This window comes from Asparagus officinalis, chromosome 1 (genome assembly GCF_001876935.1).
Source record: "Asparagus officinalis chromosome 1, Aspof.V1, whole genome shotgun sequence".
NCBI lineage: Eukaryota > Viridiplantae > Streptophyta > Magnoliopsida > Asparagales > Asparagaceae > Asparagus > Asparagus officinalis.
The window spans coordinates 125,802,571-125,823,588 of NC_033794.1; the positions used below are offsets into that span (position 1 = coordinate 125,802,571).

Consider the following 21,018-nt stretch of genomic DNA (forward strand, 5'->3'; position numbering starts at 1 on the left):
TTTTATTATTACACGGTCGATTTTGCCTATTAAATTTAAAAAAAAGTCGATTTTCAAAATTTGTCCTTACTTCATATTAGTCCTCCCGCTATTTATTTCTTCTACTTCTAAATAGCTAACTTTCTGTGGGATTAGTTGTTAACTGCGTACGCTGTGAGTTTCATTTCTACCCTCAGTTACTCACGTCTGGGGTTGATTCTAAAGCTGCACGGACATATAACTGAATCATAAGCGAAATTGTGTAACTACGTTGCTTTGAGGTGCGTATGAGGCTGGCACCATTTAACTTAAAAAAGTGCAACACAACAAGCTAGCACGCAAACAGCAGCAGCAACTGCATTTAACTCAATTCTTCTTCTTTGCCTCTCATTTCCTAGATCACACAAGTTCCTGAAATAAGTCCATAACACAACTATTCATAATACAGAAAGTGCTTTGGCCATCGCAGAGAGCAAAACATTAGGAAACACTTGCAAATTATCAGGAGGCAATTTTGTAGGGTTTGGGGTCAATAAGAAGGGATTTTACTCCAATAAACCAGTTCGATACACATTTGAGGCTTCTATACCTCGTACTATCAATGTACAAAGGACCTCCTTTTCATTTAGAAGCACCGAAGTAACACATAATACATTGATGACATTTCCTCGACAAATGCATCGAAATAACACATAATACATTGATGACATTTCCTGGACAAATGCATCTCTATATACAATCTATCAATGAGTGGAACATGTACTGAAATGTGACCTATGGCTACTATGATTCATCCGGCTTTGGTTCAAGGACAACCGGCAATTTCTCTTTATGATCACCTCGAAGAACTTCAACCATCACCTAAGAAATAAAAAAGACAAGAACTTTTAGCACAAAAAAATGTAAAATCAATTTGCCCAACCTGCAATGGAAGAATTGCTCTGTTTAGTAGGTAAATTTGATTCCCATGGATGAGCAATTTGATTTTCTCTTCCCATTTTCTTTCTTTGTAGAAAGCTTGAGGGTCGACTTGATTACTATCCAGATTAATTCTGGACCAGCATAATCCAGATTAGTTCTGAACCGGGGGGCTTGGATTGTTCCTAGCGTGGTTATTGGGCAAAAATTGGCCTACCAAAAACTAGTTAAGTCCAGTATATAGATGTTGCCAAACTAGGATTATTCCTGGTCCAATTGTTGTTCCGCTCAATCTGGTTACCTAAGGTTAATGCCAAGCAGTACCTAAACATGGTTCTATAGAGATATTAATGCTAATTCAACGCAGCAATCCGCGATGTGGAATGAAAGTTTGGCAGTAAAAAAGACATAGGTCGAAATTAATTCCATGTTCAATGACACTAACACAAGCATGCAACAACACGATCAGAAATAGATGATAGGATTGAGATATTACTGTGTCGCCAACTTTGCACTGATCCAAAATTCGGTACAAGTCGCTCCCACTTGAGACTTTTTTATCATTAACAGATGTTATGATGTCCCCCAAGATTAGCCGGCCATAGGAGTCTCTCTTGGTTGGTTGCAAACCCTGCATATAATCAAGCAGATCTCACAGAGATATTTCCAAGAAAAACAGAAGGGCCAAATCATATACTGCATAATTAGGTCAACGGTTAATTGCACATAGACCACCTGTAGTACCATTGTTCTTAACTTCCTGCCTTTGTAGTTTTTTGGTGAAACAGGTGTTAATTTTTTTTTGACTCTTTTACCCTCAAATAGACTTAAGAATCTCACTCATGGGAAATATCAAATAAATTAACCAGGAGGTCTATCTGCAACAATGAAACTACGAGTATTAAGTTCAAAATGCCATACTACAAGGGTCTATGCACAATTAACCCTTGCGTCAATATTTAATATAGTGGCAAGCAATGACCTCATACACACATCCTTAGGTTTCCAACCCTTCCATCACTTCCTTTTCATGCAGATACACCATAGTTCCATGTATCATCAAACTTATGATGTTTTGAGGCAGTACTTGTGGCAAGTAAATTCGGTTAAGTTACAGCCAGAGAAAATATGTAACGTGGCTACCTCTACAATAAAGTCACACCCACTGGATACCGGCACTTCTTAAGCACTCCTAAACTTACATGTCTTATACTCTTCAAATTATATGCACTCGACAACATAATGTTATTTCAATTATAGCATTTGTCAGACACCTAAAAAAATTTCTTATACTTGCTCACTTACATGTTTGAAATATTTCTTCACTTTCACTTCATACTTCAGTAAAACATAATGCTGAGTTAATCATCTTATACAAAACTATGATAACTGCTAAGCTTACATATGTTTCAACATAAAAAGTAAAAATTATGTTCCTTGAAGAAAATTGAAAATCTACCTGGTCCCCTAAGTCAAACAAAAAAGTACGACAAGTCAAAATTTTGGTAATTACGCAATCATTTTCTGTTTTATATATTAGAAATGGGTTTGGTCCTCATGTATGGACACTCTTTTAAATTATAGTGTAATATCGTCATGTCCCAATGTCTTGAACATACATATCTTGTGTCTCATGTCCATGATGTTTATCTATCTATTGTTCTTAGCAGAAAGGTTACCGTCGTCTGTCATCACCCCTTGCGCACCAAGTTTAAGGCCTTGGATCATCCAAGTAATTTAATGCAGCAAACAAAATTTTATACTTAGGTCATTATCAGATAAAAATGTTAGTGGTCCATGTTTATTTTACTCAGATTTAAACATACCAAAAAGGTAGGAAACTATATAAAATATGAAAAGAGATTCTAAGAATACCGCTTTGCCAGCTGGACCATTCGGAGGAGCATCTAAGACGAGCACCCCACTGACTCCAAGCTGCTCTACTGACTGATCTGGCGCAAACTTGATCCCCAAAATAGGTCTTGTAACCTTGCCAAATCTTACAAGTTGATCAACAATGCCGCCAACCTTGAAGATACACAAAAAAGTATATGCGTGAGGTACATGAACAAAACAAAATCTACCAGTTTCCAGATAGGGGTTAATTGCATATGAACCCCCTGTATTATTGCTCAATTGCAGATAGACCCCTTAGTCCTATTGTTGCAGATAGACCACTTGAGTGATTTTTTTTTTGACTCTTTTAACCTCAGAAGGTCAATTTGTCAAAAAACAAATTTCTCTGTCCCTGAGGTTAAAAGACTCAAAAAAAAATTTACTCAGGTCTAACTACAATAATAGAACTATGGACGGTCTGTCCGCAATTGGGCATAGTACAGGGGATCTATCCGCAGCTAACCCTAGAAACAACACAGTTTTTATTGTTTCAAGTTACAATCTTAACAACGCAATAGCTGAATCTGTAGCTCACAGTATCAACTGGAATCGAGAAGCCAACGCCCGATGATGCTCCAGATGGCGAGTATATAGCTGTATTTATTCCTATCAAACTTCCAGAACTATCAAGCAATGGCCCACCACTGTTCCCAGGATTAATTGCTGCATCGGTCTGTATAACATCCTGTATAGGTCGTCCAGTGGCAGGGCAGCCGAACTTATTTCTCTGCGCAACCCACTGAAAAACAAGAAATATTCTTGTCAAAATAATGTGTGAGCCACTTGCCAACCTTTTAGTTTATTTATTTATTTTTTGGGGGAAACAAAGGCCATAGTCTGGCCAGGTATAAACTTTTCTTTTTAATTGCACGATGTTAGAAAAAAGAGACCAAGGTTAACAAAATTGCCAACCTGATAACACCTGTTGTAAGTGTGTGATCAAGGCCAAACTGCAAACAAGGTAAAATGAACTTTAGTCATCTCAGAGATCCATAAGAATTATCCCCATAAAAGAGTTTGCAAAAGGGTTATTCCCATATAGATCTTTCATAAGAGTCGTCCCCATAAAGAGTTTTCTTTTTCTTCTTTTCTAAAATATAAAGATAAAATGTGCTTTTATTTTTATGCCCATTCAATTCCAATAGAATGTGCTTTTAGCACTAGTCCCGACAAACCAATATATTTTAATTCAAAGAACTCGGCTATGCAATGTCAAAATCAATATCTAATCCTTCTCCAGCTAAACAAAATCCATGTATCCAAAATAATGCTTCTCAACATAAACCATCAGATGCAGTCATGCAGATAGAGCATCCTAACAAGATTTTCAATGATAATGGATTACAGAAGAAACACACTTTTCTTTGTTTGTTGTATCTATAAGATGGTTGCTAGCCATTATCAAAATGGACAAGCTTAATGCATGGGAACCCAGCAACTAGTTTTAGATACAAGCGCAAATAAAAGTGAATATTGGACAATAAGGATACATCACTCACTGGATTTCCAATAGCAAAAACTTTCTGACCAACTAGGAGGTCCGCCGAGATGCCTATTGGAATGGGTCGCAATTTATCTTTTGGCGCTTCTATACGCAAGACAGCAACATCCTTATCTTGGTCAAATCCAACAACTTTTGCTTCATATGTTGATTGATCAGCAAGAGTGACCCTGTACGAAAACTAGCAAGTCCAGAATTATTTTGGCAGGGAGAAGTTGGCATGATTTAGCACAAACAAGGCAAATGCATTTCGAAAATTCAAATGAGTAACATGTCAATATATTAGAACATGCAAGCCTCATACATAAAATTATATTCAAGGTCACTAGAGAAACATGGTCCATGAACTAGCACACTAATATGAATGTGACGCCGGCATTCAAACATAGAGGCACTTATGACTTCAAAAAATGGAAAATATTCTAAGTGCATCATTAGCATTAGTAGTGAGGAAAAGGATATGACCTCTCTAGAGCTTTCAGCAACAAAATACAGTGGATGACTTAATATTATTGTGCACCAGCATATCTCATATCATACTTAAGGAGCAAAAAGGATTATCTGAAGAACACAAAAATTCACAATTCACACTTCATATGGAAGTGTACAGTTGTTACACTTCCGAATCATGCTATTTTTAAAATATATATATAGTTCCAACACTAATCTCTCACTGAAATGTTATCATTCTTCCAAAGATCAAACACATAATAATTTCAAATATAAGAAAGACAGAGGTAACATACAATTAGTAATATACCAACGAAAGCTGCTTTAAGACACTGGAGTTCAATAAGATTGCTGATTAAATTTTTTACACTACAAAAATGAAGTCATAATAAATTAAGGTCCCACCAACCTGAGATCGGATGCCCCACGGATAACATGATAGTTGGTCACAATGTGTCCCTGTTTGTCCCAAACAAACCCTGAACCCGACCCTTGGGGTACCTCCAGGACATCCAGTGTGAATGCATCTTGCCTATAGTATCAAAGAAATAAATAAGAGAATCAATTATAAAACAATAAGCTTCTTGCTTTCAAATACGGCAGTAGCTCCTCTCAGAAAAATTTCCCCCATTTTAATCAATTTCTCTACCGCATGAGCAATTTCGCTTAAAACCGAGACTTGCAACCTATATATTTTTTTTTCAATAATTTCCTATGCTCCTAGGGGCTTAGCCTTAAATTTAATAAAAATAAAAATAATGGCTACTATTGCCTTTTCTACTCTTAATTAGATAATTGAAATTCTCATATTCAGGAGTTTCACAAACCTAAGGGTTACTTATTTGGTTTGCTGTGAAAAATAAATTGTAACAAATGTTGCAACAAAAAATATTGCGTGTAGCATTCATTGCAAGAAATCAACTTCAAATCCATTGTTTGGCTACTGCAATTTCATTATAGCAATTATATTTCCAGTGCAATTTTAGTGCTTGTTTGAAAAAATATTGTCGGAAAAACTATGAGATCCTATCATATAATGAAACACAATAGATGATTTCCTGTTTGGAACATGAAAGAATTTTTTGATGAGGTGACTTCTGTTTTTACAATTTTTGTTTCCGAAGGTTGCAGCCTAAGTTGCATGGAAACGGGCACGGGTACTGGTACAGGTGCGGGTGTAGGTACGGGACACGGCAAAACTGTAAAATGTAGGGTACGGGGACACGACTACATATATATATTGAATTAATTAAAATGTAGGGTACGGGGACACGACTACATATATATATTGAATTAATACTGTACATAAGATAATTTTTCCCCTTCATGTGTCATTAGAATTAAAATTCTACTGTACATAAGATAATTTTTCCCCTTCATGTGTCATTAGAATTAAAATTCCGATCACATTTTTGAGTATCTTTTATCATATTAATTATCGTGAATTGTAAACTACTCATTTTTTTTACTAGACATCTAAACGACCCATTAACTATATAGTTTTAAACTTGGGTATGGACTGAAACATATCCGACCCGTATCTCATTAGTTTCAAAAGACGGATGTGAAGTGTAAGCTCTATGTCCAGGAAGTCTTTGACAAGTGTTTTAAATTAACACAGATATTGTATAATTGAGTACATGTTGTAATAAATGCATGTATATATTCAAGAAGTGTTCATGAAGTTTGGGTACGGGAAAGTGTCGGGTACGTGTCCGGTACGGATACGGCTTGATTATAGAAATACCCGGGTAACATAGGTTGCAGCTTTCTTCCATGAAATTTATAGTATTTGATGTAGTTTTTTTAAAAATTGTCAGTTCATTTAGGGCATGCTTGTTTGAGTGGAAGTAGCTGAAGTAAATGAAATATATGCTATTAGCCTACTTCTAAGAACTAAGAAGAAGAAAAAACTACTACTTTATTTGAAAACCCTACTTTTGGTACTTCCTTAAGAGCCCATTTGGTTGGCAAAAATATTAAAAATAAGAAGCGAATAGAAGTAAAATTCAAAATTATGGAACAAGATGTGGTGGAAGTAGTACTTATTCATTTATTTTACGCATTATTGGAAATATTGAAAATGATATTTCTTCCTCATTCTTTTCTTCTTCCTTTTTTTTTGGATAACAATTGCAGATATTGTTAGAAAATAACTAATAAATCTCACTTCCATGACTATTCTTATTTGTATTGTCATAGAAGAAGAATATGTAGTAGGTATATAAAACATATTCATCTCAAAGTTCCAACATGCATAAACTAAAATACACCAACATGCATAACCGCTATCCATTAGTTTAAGATAAAACAATAAAGATCTAATTTCTAAGAAAACTTCCCCTAAAATGGTTAAAATCAAAAGCAGTTAATTAAGGAGTGACTTTCATGTATTCCCCCTTGGTATTGTGCAAAGTTAGACTCTTCCCCATTCTTTGCAACATGTTAGGAATTCTACCTTTTTTTTAGGAGTAGTTTGGCTATACCACAAAAGCATTTGCATGAAATTTTTTCTTATACAAGTCATTCTACAACGATGCAAGGTCATCTGTGGCAAAACCTTCAAAACCCAAAACTTTTTCCAAAATATGCTCAGTACAATTTCTCTCCTTAAAAGCAATATTATATTTGACTATCTTTCCTAATTCCTCCACTACTTTCTCTCCAATTGTTAATTTTTAATTCCTCTCTCTTTTTCAATAGACTTTTTCTCCAATTGTTAATTTTTTATTCCTCCACTACTTTCTCTTTTCCAATTGTTAATTTTTAATTTTTAATTCCTCTAGTACTTTCTCTCCAATTGTTAATTTTTAATACTACTTGCTCACGCTTGATAATGATGGTTGAAGGCCCCACTCCATTGAGCTATTGAACATGGACCCCATCCAAGAGAGAAATATTTGTATGATCATCCTCCTTGATATTGATCTTTGGAACTCTCTTTTCATATCAGCATTATAGTCTGTCTCTCTCAATTCACTAGTTGCATGATACTCTCCTCAAATAATCCAAAGCTCTTCATATTTTGGAAGTTGGATGTTCAACTAAGGTTTACAGTTCAAATGTCTTTATTTAACAAGAAAATTAGATAGATAATTAATATGAAACGTAAGGACCAGAATTAGAATTAATTAGGCCAACAACGTAAATATAGCAACACGATATACTCTATAAATATAGTGGTATCAAGTGTAATCATCTTATTTTCTCCATCTATCTTGCCCCACAAAGTTTTTCCATTCACAAACAAGCTTTCACCTCTTCTTAAAGGTACACAAGTGCTTCTCAATATTATAAGGACAATGATTTTCGGCAAAACTTGAATTTACATGGCCAACGTTCTTTCTAAAAATTGGGACTTCGAATGTCTTATAGACTTTGCATCCATTATTAGCAAGTTCCACCAAGTAAGAAAATAATATTTCAATATGTGAATGTTTCCACTTCTAATTACTAGTACATTTTTCCATCATGAAGTTTCTTTGTTTGCCCCAGTTGACTTTCACTTCTTCCCATCATTGTTCTTTTGTCATATCATGAAGGAGAATTAACCCCGAACACTTGAAATCAAATTTTGTGAACAACTTTTGTTTTAGGAGATTTGCGATCACATGAAGTATTGCCTCAAATTCATAACCTAACGCACTTTCACCCGCGTTCAAGTTGATGTACTGGTGATTTGGTGAATCTCCAACATGAGTAATCACATATTGGTGCCCTGGAGTATGTACTCTTTGGGAAATATAGTAGTAAAGTGATTGTTCTAGTGATGAATTGTCCTCGAGAATGTTCTCCTTGACAACAAGAGTAGCATGGTGATTGATGATCCAGTGATAAAGTGATCGTCGCGTATTCGGTCTCATTGCTCTCCATATGCAAGTTTTTTCTATGGTCAATGATTTTATGGTAGAATATGGAACTAATATGTTAAATAAAACCATGAACCACATAGAAAAGTTTGTATATAGGGGCAACAAGACTGAAAACTCTCTACACATTTTATCACTAAATTACCACTCACTATAGTATTAGCTTTCTCAAAGATTATGTCCTCCTAGACAACAACCTATGGTTCCAAATTCATGGGTTGGAACCTATGCTACATGAGTACTTGTATTTGAAGCATATCTGTGTTATACCAGTACAAGACACTAAAATTTTATTGGACATTCCTTGGATATTTACACACTTATTCAACAATATACTCAATTATCTAATACATGTTTTAATTGAAGAGTTTCCAAATTCACTTGTCTCTCGCAACACGGATACAATAGGAACAATCACATATTAGTGTCTAGGAAGACGTAATCCTTGAGAATCATAGAGTATGTTGACAAGTGACCAAATGATGAAGTGACTGGAGAAAGTCCAATCCTATATATGCAAAATTTTCAATATGGTTCATGATTTTATTTACTATATTAGCTCCATATTCCAGAAAGTTCCATACTTCAATAAAACCATGAACAATATGGAAAAGTTTGCATACATGGACAAAATGACAAGTCTAATCATTTCAACATTAGGTCAACAATTATCACACCACCATCCTCGTCCCCAAGAATTTAATCCAGGATATCAATGTATGTTTGCTCCTGTCGCCATATTATCAGTTTGCAAAAAGTGAATGCATGTGAAACACTAATTGTGTTCCAACCCATAGATTTGAGCCAATACTTCATGTGATCGCAAAACTCCTAAAACAATATTTGTTCATAAAATTTGATTTCAAGTGTTGATGTCAGTTTTCTTTCAAAGGATGGAGGAAAGAACAATGATGGAAAGAAGTGAAAGTGAACCAAGAAAAAGAAAGACACTATAGGAGAGAAAAAATTATAAGTAGAAACTTTCACCTTGTAAAGTATTTATTCCTTACATTGTGGAACTTGCTAATAGTGGTTATAAAATCCACAAGACATCCAAAATCCCAACTTTCAGAAAGATTATTAACTATATAATTCGGTTTTGAAGAAAATTATAACCCTTACAATGTTGAGAACCACTTGTTAACCCTCAAAAAAAGGTGGAAGCTTATTTGTGAAGCGAAAATGCTTAGTGGGATGGGATAATAAGATATTATACTTGATACCACTATATATACGTAGTAATTTGAGGTATATTTATATATTTACTTTTTTGACCTAATTAATTCAAATTTTGGTTTTTAATATGTCATATTAATCATCTAATTTTCTAGAAAAATAGAAACACACGAAGTACAAACCTTATTTGAACACCCAATTCCAAGATACAAAGAGTTTCTTATCATCTACAGGGAGAATCATGCAACTGATCAATTCAGAGAGGCAAGTTATGACACCAACATTGGAAAGGAAATTCAAAAGACCAACATCGAGGAAGACGATCATACAGATGTTTCTAGCTTGGATAATATACATTTCTCACAAACTCAATTGGAGCCCTCAATCATCTTTATTAAGCAATCAAGATAACTGGTAGATCAGCTTATCTATTGAAAAAGAAGAACGAGGAATCACAAATTATAATTGGAAAGAAGGTGGTGGGGGAAGAAAGAAAGCTAGCCAATCCTATTATTGTTTTTGACATGGAAATTGGACCGAGGATTTTTTGAAGAAGTTTTAGGTTCTGAAGTCTTCGTCATAGATGACCATATAATTAGTGTATAAAAAGTAGTATAAGAGTGAACTAGAAGCAAACACTTTCATAAGATTAACCACGTTACTCTAGAAAAGGAGGATTATTATGTTCAGCATTACCAGAGGCACGTTCCTCACTACACCTCATCCCGATGTGATGCCGGTGGTGGCGAAGCGACCCACATCTTACTCTAGCACAACGTCTTTTTGTGCCTTGCAAGCGAAGGCGGTCCGCACATGACACATGCAAAGCACAACCTTATATATTTTTGTCTTTGACATTTCAATCTGGTCTTTATACGCGATAATCATTATCCCAAAAAGCAAAATAAACTCATTAGGCCTTTTAGTAGGCTGACAAAGACCTTAAACAATCCCCATTTACTATTACATTTTGCTTCGATATTAGTCTTGATTTGACTTTGACTTGGAAAATTATGAATTTTGCTATTATGCTAGATGTGCTAGCATTATGAGTTAATTATTTTGTGATTTGGAAGTAGATATTATTGTTGGGAATTTTTTAATGAAATGATTAACTTTTGAAAAGTTAATCAAAACGGGCTCAAAGACTTCTTAAAAAAGGATACATGCATTTTTGAAAGATGAAATACAAGATGACAAACATGCCAAATTTTTGTTGAAAAAGAATAAAGGTTGTGGGCCCTATCGAAGAAAAATTTGGACGTGGATCTCACATGCATAGTAAATAATATTATTTTATTAATACATAGTATTTTCCCAAACGCTATAAATAGATACTTAAGAAAAATTGATTCCAAAAACAACAATCAATATATACAGATATATATATGTTACAGAATAGCTAGTGCTCGTAAGGAACAGTGCCAGACTGAGAAGGTCTTATAGATCGAGGAGATCTTTGTCTGATAGATCGAGGAGATCTCTGTCTTATTGATCGAGGAGATCTTTACCTGATAGATCGAGGAGATCTTTATCTTATAGATCGAGGAGATCTTGACAGTACTGGGTCCGTGCATACCAGAGTACTGGACTGTTGTTCCTGAAAACAATTTGACCTTGGGATCCTTGCACCGGAGTAGGCCAAATAATGCTTTAAGCACAGCGTTTTACAAACGCACAACGGCTGAGTTAAAAAATTTTAAATTACTGCATCTTAGTTTTCTGTTTAGTTTTTTGTTGTTATATATATTGATTTAGGGTCTATTTATAGCGTTTGGAAAAATACTATACACTAATAAAATAATATTATTTACTATGCATGTGGGACCCACGTCCAAATTTTTCTTCGGTGGGACCCACAACTTTATTTTTTTAATAAAATTTGGCAAGTTTGTCATCTTATATTTCATCTTTCAAAAATGGTTGCATCCTTTTTTACGAAGTCTTTGAGCACGTATTGATAAATTTTTCAAAAGTTAATCACTTCATTAAAAAATTCCCAATAATCCCCCACAAGTTTTTTAAACTAGTGTCGTGTAACGGTGTCATTTGTTTCAATCCTTGTGTGTAAGGAAGATGTCGCAAGGACTTGAATACTCTTTAGACCAACTGAATAAAAGATAGATGCATGGTGTCGTAGAGATTTGAACCAGCACATGTCTAAAAATCCAGCGATCACACAAGATCAAACTTATCTGTAATAGTTTTCACTTTGAACCACATTTGCCTTTGCCTTTACCTTTTGTAGGCGTCAAAAAATGCTGAAAGATATTCAAATACAACTCAAGAGGAAATCATCCAAAGAGGCAGAAGAACACAAGTCTTCAATGTCTCGCCATGCGAGACAGACTTGACTGTCTCGCCGCGCGAGACAGACTTGACTGTCTCGCCGTGCGAGACAGTCTTTACTGTCTCGCGGGCGAGACTGACTTTTACTGGTTGCCCAAGCGAGACAGTCTTTGCTGTCTCGCCGCACGACGCGAGAGCAGTGCTTTGCCTGTCATCGCCGTGCGAGACAGAATTACATGTCTCGCACGTGAGACAGCTTTCAGATGGGTCAAAACTACCTTTGTAACTGGCCTCTAACGTGGCCACTAACTGTTCAAGAACGTGGAAAACTCGTGGCGAGAATCACGTGGAATAACTGGCCCAAAATAACGGAGTTTGAAACGTGGGAAAGCAGTTAACATCGAGAAAACTGCCAGAAATATAAGACAGTATTTTTACTGTCTCGCTGGGCGAGACAGCGAAATTGACTGTCTCAGCTGGGCCGAGACAGCAAACAAATTGTCTCGGCCAGCGAGCAGCAAACAACTGTCTCGCCGCCGAGACAGCATATGCTGTCGTCGCGAGCACTGTTCGCCATTGATCAGAGGTATATAATACGCCCCGAAGGCTATTTTTCACAGGAGGCTCCGGCAGAAGGAGTAGAGGCTGATCATTGTGAACACTTCAGAGCAATCCAGAGCAATCCAGAGCAGAGAGAGAGCAGAGGTGCTGATCTTACGGCCAATCCTTGATAATCAGGCTTTGACTTGATTTCAAGAAGAACGACTATCTTACATCGATAAGATATCGTTTCAATTTCTCACTTCGATAAACGAAGTCAGAATCATAAACCCCTCACGGTTCAATCAGAATCTGTGATTTGGTGGTCCACGAGTCAAAGCGCTCCCGGCACAGGCAAAGATCCCACGAAAGCAGTGATCCAAACAACGATCCTGCGTTTATTTTCTCAAGAGTTATAATTTTCTTTTTGTTGTGTAAAAGAGTCTTATAAAAAGGCTGTTTTCTTTGAATTTATTGTAATCGACCGAAGATATAATGAATTCGACAACAAATTCGACTTTTGGCGAAAACAACTAACACGAGAACCGCTGGAGCTAACATGGACTCAAGTAGAACTAACATAACACTAGAACTAACGTTTATATTAGAAATAACACTAGCTGGAAGTAGAACTAACATGAAATCAGTTAGAACTAACACGAGAACCGCTAAAACTAATAGGGGCTCAACTAGAACTAACATACCACTAGAACTAATGCTTATATTAGAAATAACAATAGCTGAAAGTTAGAACTAACATGACATCAGTTAGAACTAACACGAGAACCGCTAGAACTAACAAGGGCTCAACTAGAACTAACATACCACTAGAACTAACACTTATATTAGAAATAACATTAGCTGAAAGTTAGAACTAACATGACATCAGCTAGAACTAACACGAGAACCACTAGAACTAACAGGGGCTCAACTAGAACTAACATACCACTAGAATAGAACTAACACGAGAACCACTAGAACTAACAGGGGCTCAACTAGAACTAACATACCACTAGAACTAACACTTATATTAGAAATAACATTAGCTGAAAGTTAGAACTAACATGACATCAGCTAGAACTAACACGAGAACCACTAGAACTAACAGGGGCTCAACTAGAACTAACATACCACTAGAACTAACACTTATATTAGAAATAACAATAGCTGGAAGTTAGAACTAAGACGCATAATTGTTTTCTATTATTGTTTGATCTTGTTGCCTTCCGATCTTAGTCTCAGTTAGCGCTTCGGCCACGTCTACAACAAATTAAAGAAAGAACTAATAATAAAATAGCAATGACAACGATAAAAGAGGAGAGGAATTCACCTTACTTTTTATTTATAATTTCCGGAAACAATTACAAATAAAACGCTTTAAAAAAAAATTCATGACAAAACAATTAATAAAAATTCAAGGTAAGAAATTAAAACCCAACGTGCTTGATGCATGGCGGGTCAAAGCCAATCGAGCTTTTAATTAACAACCTAGCTAGCGATTTGATTAAACTAACTAGCTCTTGACGAAGCCGTCGATAAACTTGGCCCCAACATCCCTCGGCCATGTGACGTCCCCCAGCCAGTTCTCGATCAGGAAGAGGGGCGCCTCCTTGTTGATAGGCTCGTGCTTTTTGACCCACTCGGCTCTGGGCCTAGGGTCACCGTTGGGCCCCCTGTTATTGTACTTGGTGTAGTAGCAGGTCTGGTGGAAGTCGGCTCCGTCCCAGACGGCCCAGCCCTCGGGCCTGATCACATCCCCGATCTCCGACTCTATGACCACTGTCCTCGCCTTCGCCTTCCACGGCCTCCTCAGAGCCTGATCATTTTCAGTGGCCATGGAGAAAGTGAGAGAGAAAGAGAAGTTGAGAGATAGAGGGGTTAGAGAGAGAGAGAGAGAGAGAGAGAGAGAGAGATATGATTAATGATGGAGAAATTAGGAATAAATAGGGAGGGGCGCAGTAACTGAGTTCAATCACATCAAAGGGGCAAGTTTGTAACTTCCATTCGTTTTTTTTTTTTGAAATCCGATACTTTGGGGTCTCATCACAAATACTGTGTATTTAGGGCTTATCCACATGGGGTATATAAAGGGCCTCGTCACATGAAATTTTTACTTTTGGGTCCTCGACATAATTTTCCCTATTTTCTTTTATAATTTCATTTTTTTAATTCATGCGCATTGGAATTTGAATCTTACAAACCATCTTCAAAATCATGATCATCTTGCGATTATTGGAATTGAAATAACCAAAAAGAGAATGTATCAATATTTTAGCTTTTTTTTAAATCACTGAACCGGGTTTCCATGACATGTTTTGTTTTGCTTGTCAATTTGTCATTGTCTTGGCATGGAAAAATAAAAATACGAAAGCCAAAAAAAAAAGTAAAACTGAACGATGGCTACTTTAGGTAATCTCTTTATAATGGTACACTCTTAATATACGTGCACCATGACTGCATTAAGAAAACTAATTTATTGTTTGATGACCTTAACAATGAGGTTATGGTGACATTATCATAGGAGGGGATTTCCTCCTATGACGCCTCTAAAATCACATGATTGAGCGACATTATGGATGATCCGCTCCGTTGAACTTGATCTACATATTCTAAAACCCTAACACACCAAGTTTGGGGTGAATCCATCGTCGTTTGACCCTCCATCGAGTCATGTTAAAAGTTCTATTCATTCAAAACCGTTAAAATTGATACGAGTGGATGAAGGGTCAAACGACGACGGGTTCACCCCAAACTTGGTGTGTTGGGGTTTTAGAATATGTAGATCAAGTTCAACGGAGTGGATCATCCACAATGTCGCTCAATCATGTGATTTTAGAGGCGTCATAGGAGGAAATCCCCTCCTATATATATATATATATATATATATAAAATAGAATGTGTAAATAATATTGCACATAGAGGTGTAAATTTAACTGCATTTGAAGAAAGTTCTAAGCAATGTCATTCTAACATTTTCATGACGAACAAGGTCACACATTGAGTTGGATTAGAATTAGATCAATAATATCCAAATCATGACGCCAAAGAAGGAAAGCTCTCACTTAAAAAAATTATTTTCCATTCTTTTCATCACTTTTTTATATGGTCTTTGAGCCTAATGTTTGTCATGTTGAAGGTATAGCATGCATAAACTACTTCTTGAATTTTTTAAAGAGGTTGTTTGCAATTTAAAATTTAAAGGGGTTGTTTATATTTTTTGGATTTTTTAAAGAGGTTGTTTGCAATTTATGCATTTTTTGTGGGTTATTTATAATTTTAGACTTTCAAGAGCCTTTTTTTATTTTTTAGATTTTCAAGGGTATTTTGTAATTTAAGATTTTTTAGGGGTCTATATGTTTTTTAAAATTTTTCAAGGTTTTGTTTTTAATATCCTGATTTGTTAGTGGCTTTTCTATAATTTTTAGAAATTCCAAGGGAGTTGTTTATAGCTTTCAAATTTTTCTGTGTTATTTATAATTTTAGATTTTTTAGGTAGCAATTTGTAATTTTTTATATTTTTTGGGATTGTTTGTAAATTTGTGGGATAATTTGTAAATAAGAATGATTTGAGTGCTTGAGGGTTAATTTTAGTGAGTGTAAATTTTTTTCGGATTGCTTGTAAATGAATAGGATCATTTGTTAATAAGAATGATTTGAGGGGTATATACTGTGCTTGAGGGTTAATTTTTCTGTTATGAAGGTTAAATGCGAAAAATCAAAATGTTTTAGATATTTTATGAAATTATCAAATTCATTTAGGATTTAGTGAGGGTTGCAAATATTTAGGAATTCAGTGCACAATTCAAAGTTATGTGAGATTTACTAAAATTTAAGTTTCTAAAATAATTAAGGAGGGACACAAGATATTTTTTAGATTTTGTAATTGTAGATAGTTACAAATTATTTAGAAATAACAAAGATCTGATTGTTAAAATTTTCTATGTTTTTATAGATAGAATTTTTTTAATTATGGATATGAATATTTAATTTAATGAGAATTTTTAAGAAGATAGAGTTAGTTAGACATATGCCATCTTATAATATGATAGAGAATTAGTTTTACTGTATGATCTCTTTCCATAGCAATTTTTGGTTAAAGATTTTACTTTTAAAAAATTTGATATGTTATGAATTACAATAAGATTAGAAGGTAATATCCAAAAGTGTTAAGGGTAATATCGACTATAGAAAAATTTACTCATACTCGTACTTTTATAAGGAGTATGATATGATATGATATGATATGATATGATATATATATATATATATAAATTTAACTGCATTTGAAGAAAGTTCTAAGCAATGTCATTCTAACATTTTCATGACGAACAAGGTCACGCATTGGGTTGGATTAGAATTAGATCAATAATATCCGAGTCATGACGCTAAAGAAGGAAAGCTCTCATTTAAAAAAAGAAAATATTTTCCATTCTTTTCGTCACTTTTTTATATGGTCTTTGAGCCTAATGCATGATATATTTAATTATTTTGTCACAATAAGGTATGTGACAAAATAAGGTATTTTGATAGTTCAACCAAATAATACACGCACCACAAACGTCGCTCACCCAAAAACACCAATATATTTATGCTTAAAAAAATATCTAGATACCAATTTATGGGAACATACGTCATAATTTTGTATTAAATATTCGATGAATATCCACACTCTTCGTAGTTGCCAATTTGACAAGGTATTATTTTATTGGGGCCGAAGTATATTGGTGCCAATGTATAAGCAAGGGGCGCCTTCATATTCTTAATATAATTAAAAAGAGCTTTGCCATAGAGACCCAAAATATGAGACCAATAGAGGGGATAAGTGAGGTGTCCCTCTCCTATTGGATAATGAGTTGGCCATCATTAATGAAGGACAACTCATTATCCAATAGGAGGGGGACACATCACTTGTCTCCTCTATTGGTCCCATATTTTGGGTCCTTAATGATTTTTTCAATTAAAAATCTAATCAAATTAATAGAGTAAATAAAACCTCCAGCTTTAAAGGCCGACTTCTGGGAGCATTGAACTCTCTACGTGGCTGTCAACCATTGGATCACAGGTGTCCACCAAAATGGACGGCAGAGATGCTTCCCGTGACCTACCCTTTCACTTTTCTTTTTCTCTTTTTATTATTATCTTTCTTATTCCATCCGTGTGGGACCCAATTCCACCGGTTTTTTTTCCCCACTTTCTCGTGCAGGCCCAGGTAATTCCACAAATTCAGGATAAGCTTAAAAAATGTGCCGAGATATTTACAATCTCGATTGATACTGTTCTTCCTCTTTTTTATGTACGTGCACCAAAACAGGGGAAAAAAAGGAAGGAAAAAAAAACTCATATAAAGGATATTCAAGGAAAATCACATGAATAGTTTGATTTTGGGTTTGGAATTTTAAAAAAAATTTCCTCTTATTTTTGGTCTGTTTCTGTCCCTTTGTTTTTTATTACAAAATTATCATTGTCAGACATTTTGAGAAAACTTTTCTATAAAATTATGTAACCAAACACCCCCTTTAAGTTCTTAAAAAAAAAGAGAGTAAATAAGCTATTTGCTAATTTCGTTGTTATCTCGCATGGACAAGAGCAGCCAACGTACTTATATGAAATTGTTCTTATTCGTATGGACAAGAGCAGCCAACTTATATGAAATTGTTCTTATAAGAATCATATTCTTCAGATTTTTACTTTCTACCAATATGAATTCATATAAAGTCGTATAACAGTTGGTATTGGGTTATAGTTTCTGATATTTTGTTGCTAGATATCAGTAGGAGAGAAGACTTGGTGAAGTTTCTTATTTTGTAAAACTGTGATGATCTAGGGTACTCATTCTTGGTTGGGGATGTGTGCTTTTTTGTAACAATTTTTTTGCTTAATTTAGCTGGCTGGATTACCATTTTGGTAATCCATCCTTTCTCTAAAAAAAAATTCATATAAAGTCTATATTAATTCCCCTCCCACTCAATCCACTCCTGTGCACCTCATCTATAGCTTGTATGTCAATTAAGGGATGAGCTTTTTTTATTTAGGAAACTATTAAATTCACCACCTTTGGCTTTTATTATACGACACCATTGCGCCATTCAATAAGTTAAAAAATTACTTTCAGTTTCTACAAATTATAGGAAATGTTTTCCACTCAAAATATGATTTCCTTGTATTTCTTAAAAAATTATAGGAAAAGTTTTGACAAAACAAGAAAATGACCCGTAATTTTATAGAAAATAGCAAGATTTCCTATAATTTGTAGAAATTGAACCAAACACCCCCTAAATTTATAGAAAAGTGTTAACTCTATAGAAAAGTGTCAATGTGGTGTCATATTTCATGGTGATTTTCACCCATTTAGAGAGAAAATTGATCTCTATAAATTTTGGTACTATTTTGTACTTTACATAAAATATTTTTGTAAATATTTTTTGAACCAAACGCACTTTACGAAAATTTACAGAAAAATTTTAACTACGAAAGTACCATAAATCTGACATTTTGAGAAAACTGTTTTTATAAAATTGTGCAACCCTACACCACCCTAAAGAGAGAGGGGGTGCACTGTTCAAAAGAAGGAAGTTGAATTATAAATAGTTTCTGAACCGGGCCATCCAGCGCTTGGGCCGAACGGGTGTACAAAACGTATCGCTCCATTATTGTTTTTGGTCCCGCAATTTTTTAATCCCACCGTGGATGCGGCGACTTTAAATGCGATTAAATAATTTTAATATTGTGGATATTTTGCAGTCACACCCTTCTAATCTCGTGCAATAAAGAAATATGTCATAGGCTAGAAGAGAGATAACGGTAACAACAATTCTCCTTCTCTCTTGATCCTCACAAAATAATAACACACAAAAGTTCAAGCATTTTAGAAGAACTCTCTTTCTAGCGCTGTGCGTGTAAACTTTACTTCTGTACTTTTATAATCCATATTCTTAATTTGGTGTAGATAGATAATGGAGACTTTGTTGTTCGATCAAAAATTGTTTGGGTGGAAAAAAAAGAAGAAGAAGAATGAGAGTTCAAATTTAAAAAAAAAAGAGAGTTATCGAGACGGTTTTGTTTTTAAAAATAAATAAATAAATAACAATGTCCCTAGACATAATGAACCATCACGATTCTGCAGAGTTGAACTCATCTCAAAGCATGGCATGCGCGAGCCTGGCATTTTCAACCGTTCATGAGTCAGATAGAGGGCGGCTTAGACATTTCAACTATCCCTTTTACGTTAGGGATGCACCTCTGGTACGTGGACGTTTGTTTATGAGGTGGCTCATGCCCGCTGGCACGTGGACACCATGAGCTGACTCGTGTCCCGATTCGGTAATTGATCTTTGCACGATCAAACAAAACAATAGATAATATGGATTTGCATTTTATAATTATTTTCCAAAAATGTAGGGGTAAAAAAATCTGGAAATTTTAATTTACTTCTGTACCCTTAGAACGCTCCGCTTATACTGGGGATTTTCTTATAAGATTTGTGGCCTCGGCTTTTATCCAATCAAACCTAGTAAATATGCATTATTTTCAAATTACCTTGTTATATTTAACTAGCTTTTAGTGGCTCTCCAAAGCATGAGCTAGCGCTATTTTTTATTTTGGTGTTCTTCGTATATGAGTGATTCGTGTAGTCCCTGAAAATTGACAAATGAAGTTCGAAGTTCAAATTTCAAATTTCAAATGAAGTTGAGAACCTATAATTTTAATTTTAAAATTTCAAATTTTAATTTGCTGTTGAGACATGACAAATGAAGTTCAAATTTCTTTAATTTTGAAAATTGAAGTCTTTTTTTTACTGGACTTGAAGTGAGGGTGTTTATCGTGATTGCTACAATTTTCCATCCTTTTGCTTTTGTTACATACTAATAGATAGATATCGAACTAAAAATTGGTCCGAGTTGAGAACCTATATATAATTACTACTACAAATCTTCTTGAGAGAACTTGTATGAATTTAATTTATAGAATAGCCGAGCCGTGCGTTGCCCCCCACCCCCCCCCCCTCTAGCCACGCAAGGGGTTGATACGCCGATGGTTCAAAGGATCGCCGGGAAGTTCCTAGTCCGTGCATTGGGGGTACCTCTTAGCCACACCAGGGAGTTTGATACCCATGATAAGGATCAGGGGAAGTCCCCTTGTCAAATCAAAAAAGGAAAAAAGAAAAAGAAGATAAAATAGGAGTTCTATACAATGAACACACCAATAACAAATGCAAATTTGAAAAGGTGATACCCGCCGCGAATTACAATCTCTCCCAGAAAAGATATATTCTAGAAGGGCATAGCTGAAAAAAAGAGTTTCAGAGTGGGGTGGGACCCACCATTATGAAGTCAAAGATGGGGTGAGTGGGGCCCAGATAGAGAGACAGAGCGAGCCATTTGTTTGTTGGTTCCATACGGA

The 21,018-nt window shown here is 35.2% G+C and overlaps 1 protein-coding gene across 1 annotated transcript in view; it reads right to left on the bottom strand.

Annotated features, from left to right (window-relative positions):
* LOC109832690 (protease Do-like 1, chloroplastic) overlaps positions 509-21,018 on the bottom strand; it is a 27,379-nt gene continuing 6,869 nt past the window's right edge. The window contains 8 exon segments of the mRNA XM_020400111.1: positions 509-840; positions 1,394-1,528; positions 2,773-2,925; positions 3,329-3,499; positions 3,502-3,532; positions 3,706-3,743; positions 4,293-4,464; positions 5,154-5,276. Of these exon segments, the coding sequence (XP_020255700.1) occupies positions 763-840; positions 1,394-1,528; positions 2,773-2,925; positions 3,329-3,499; positions 3,502-3,532; positions 3,706-3,743; positions 4,293-4,464; positions 5,154-5,276 (901 nt within the window). The 3' untranslated portion in view covers positions 509-762.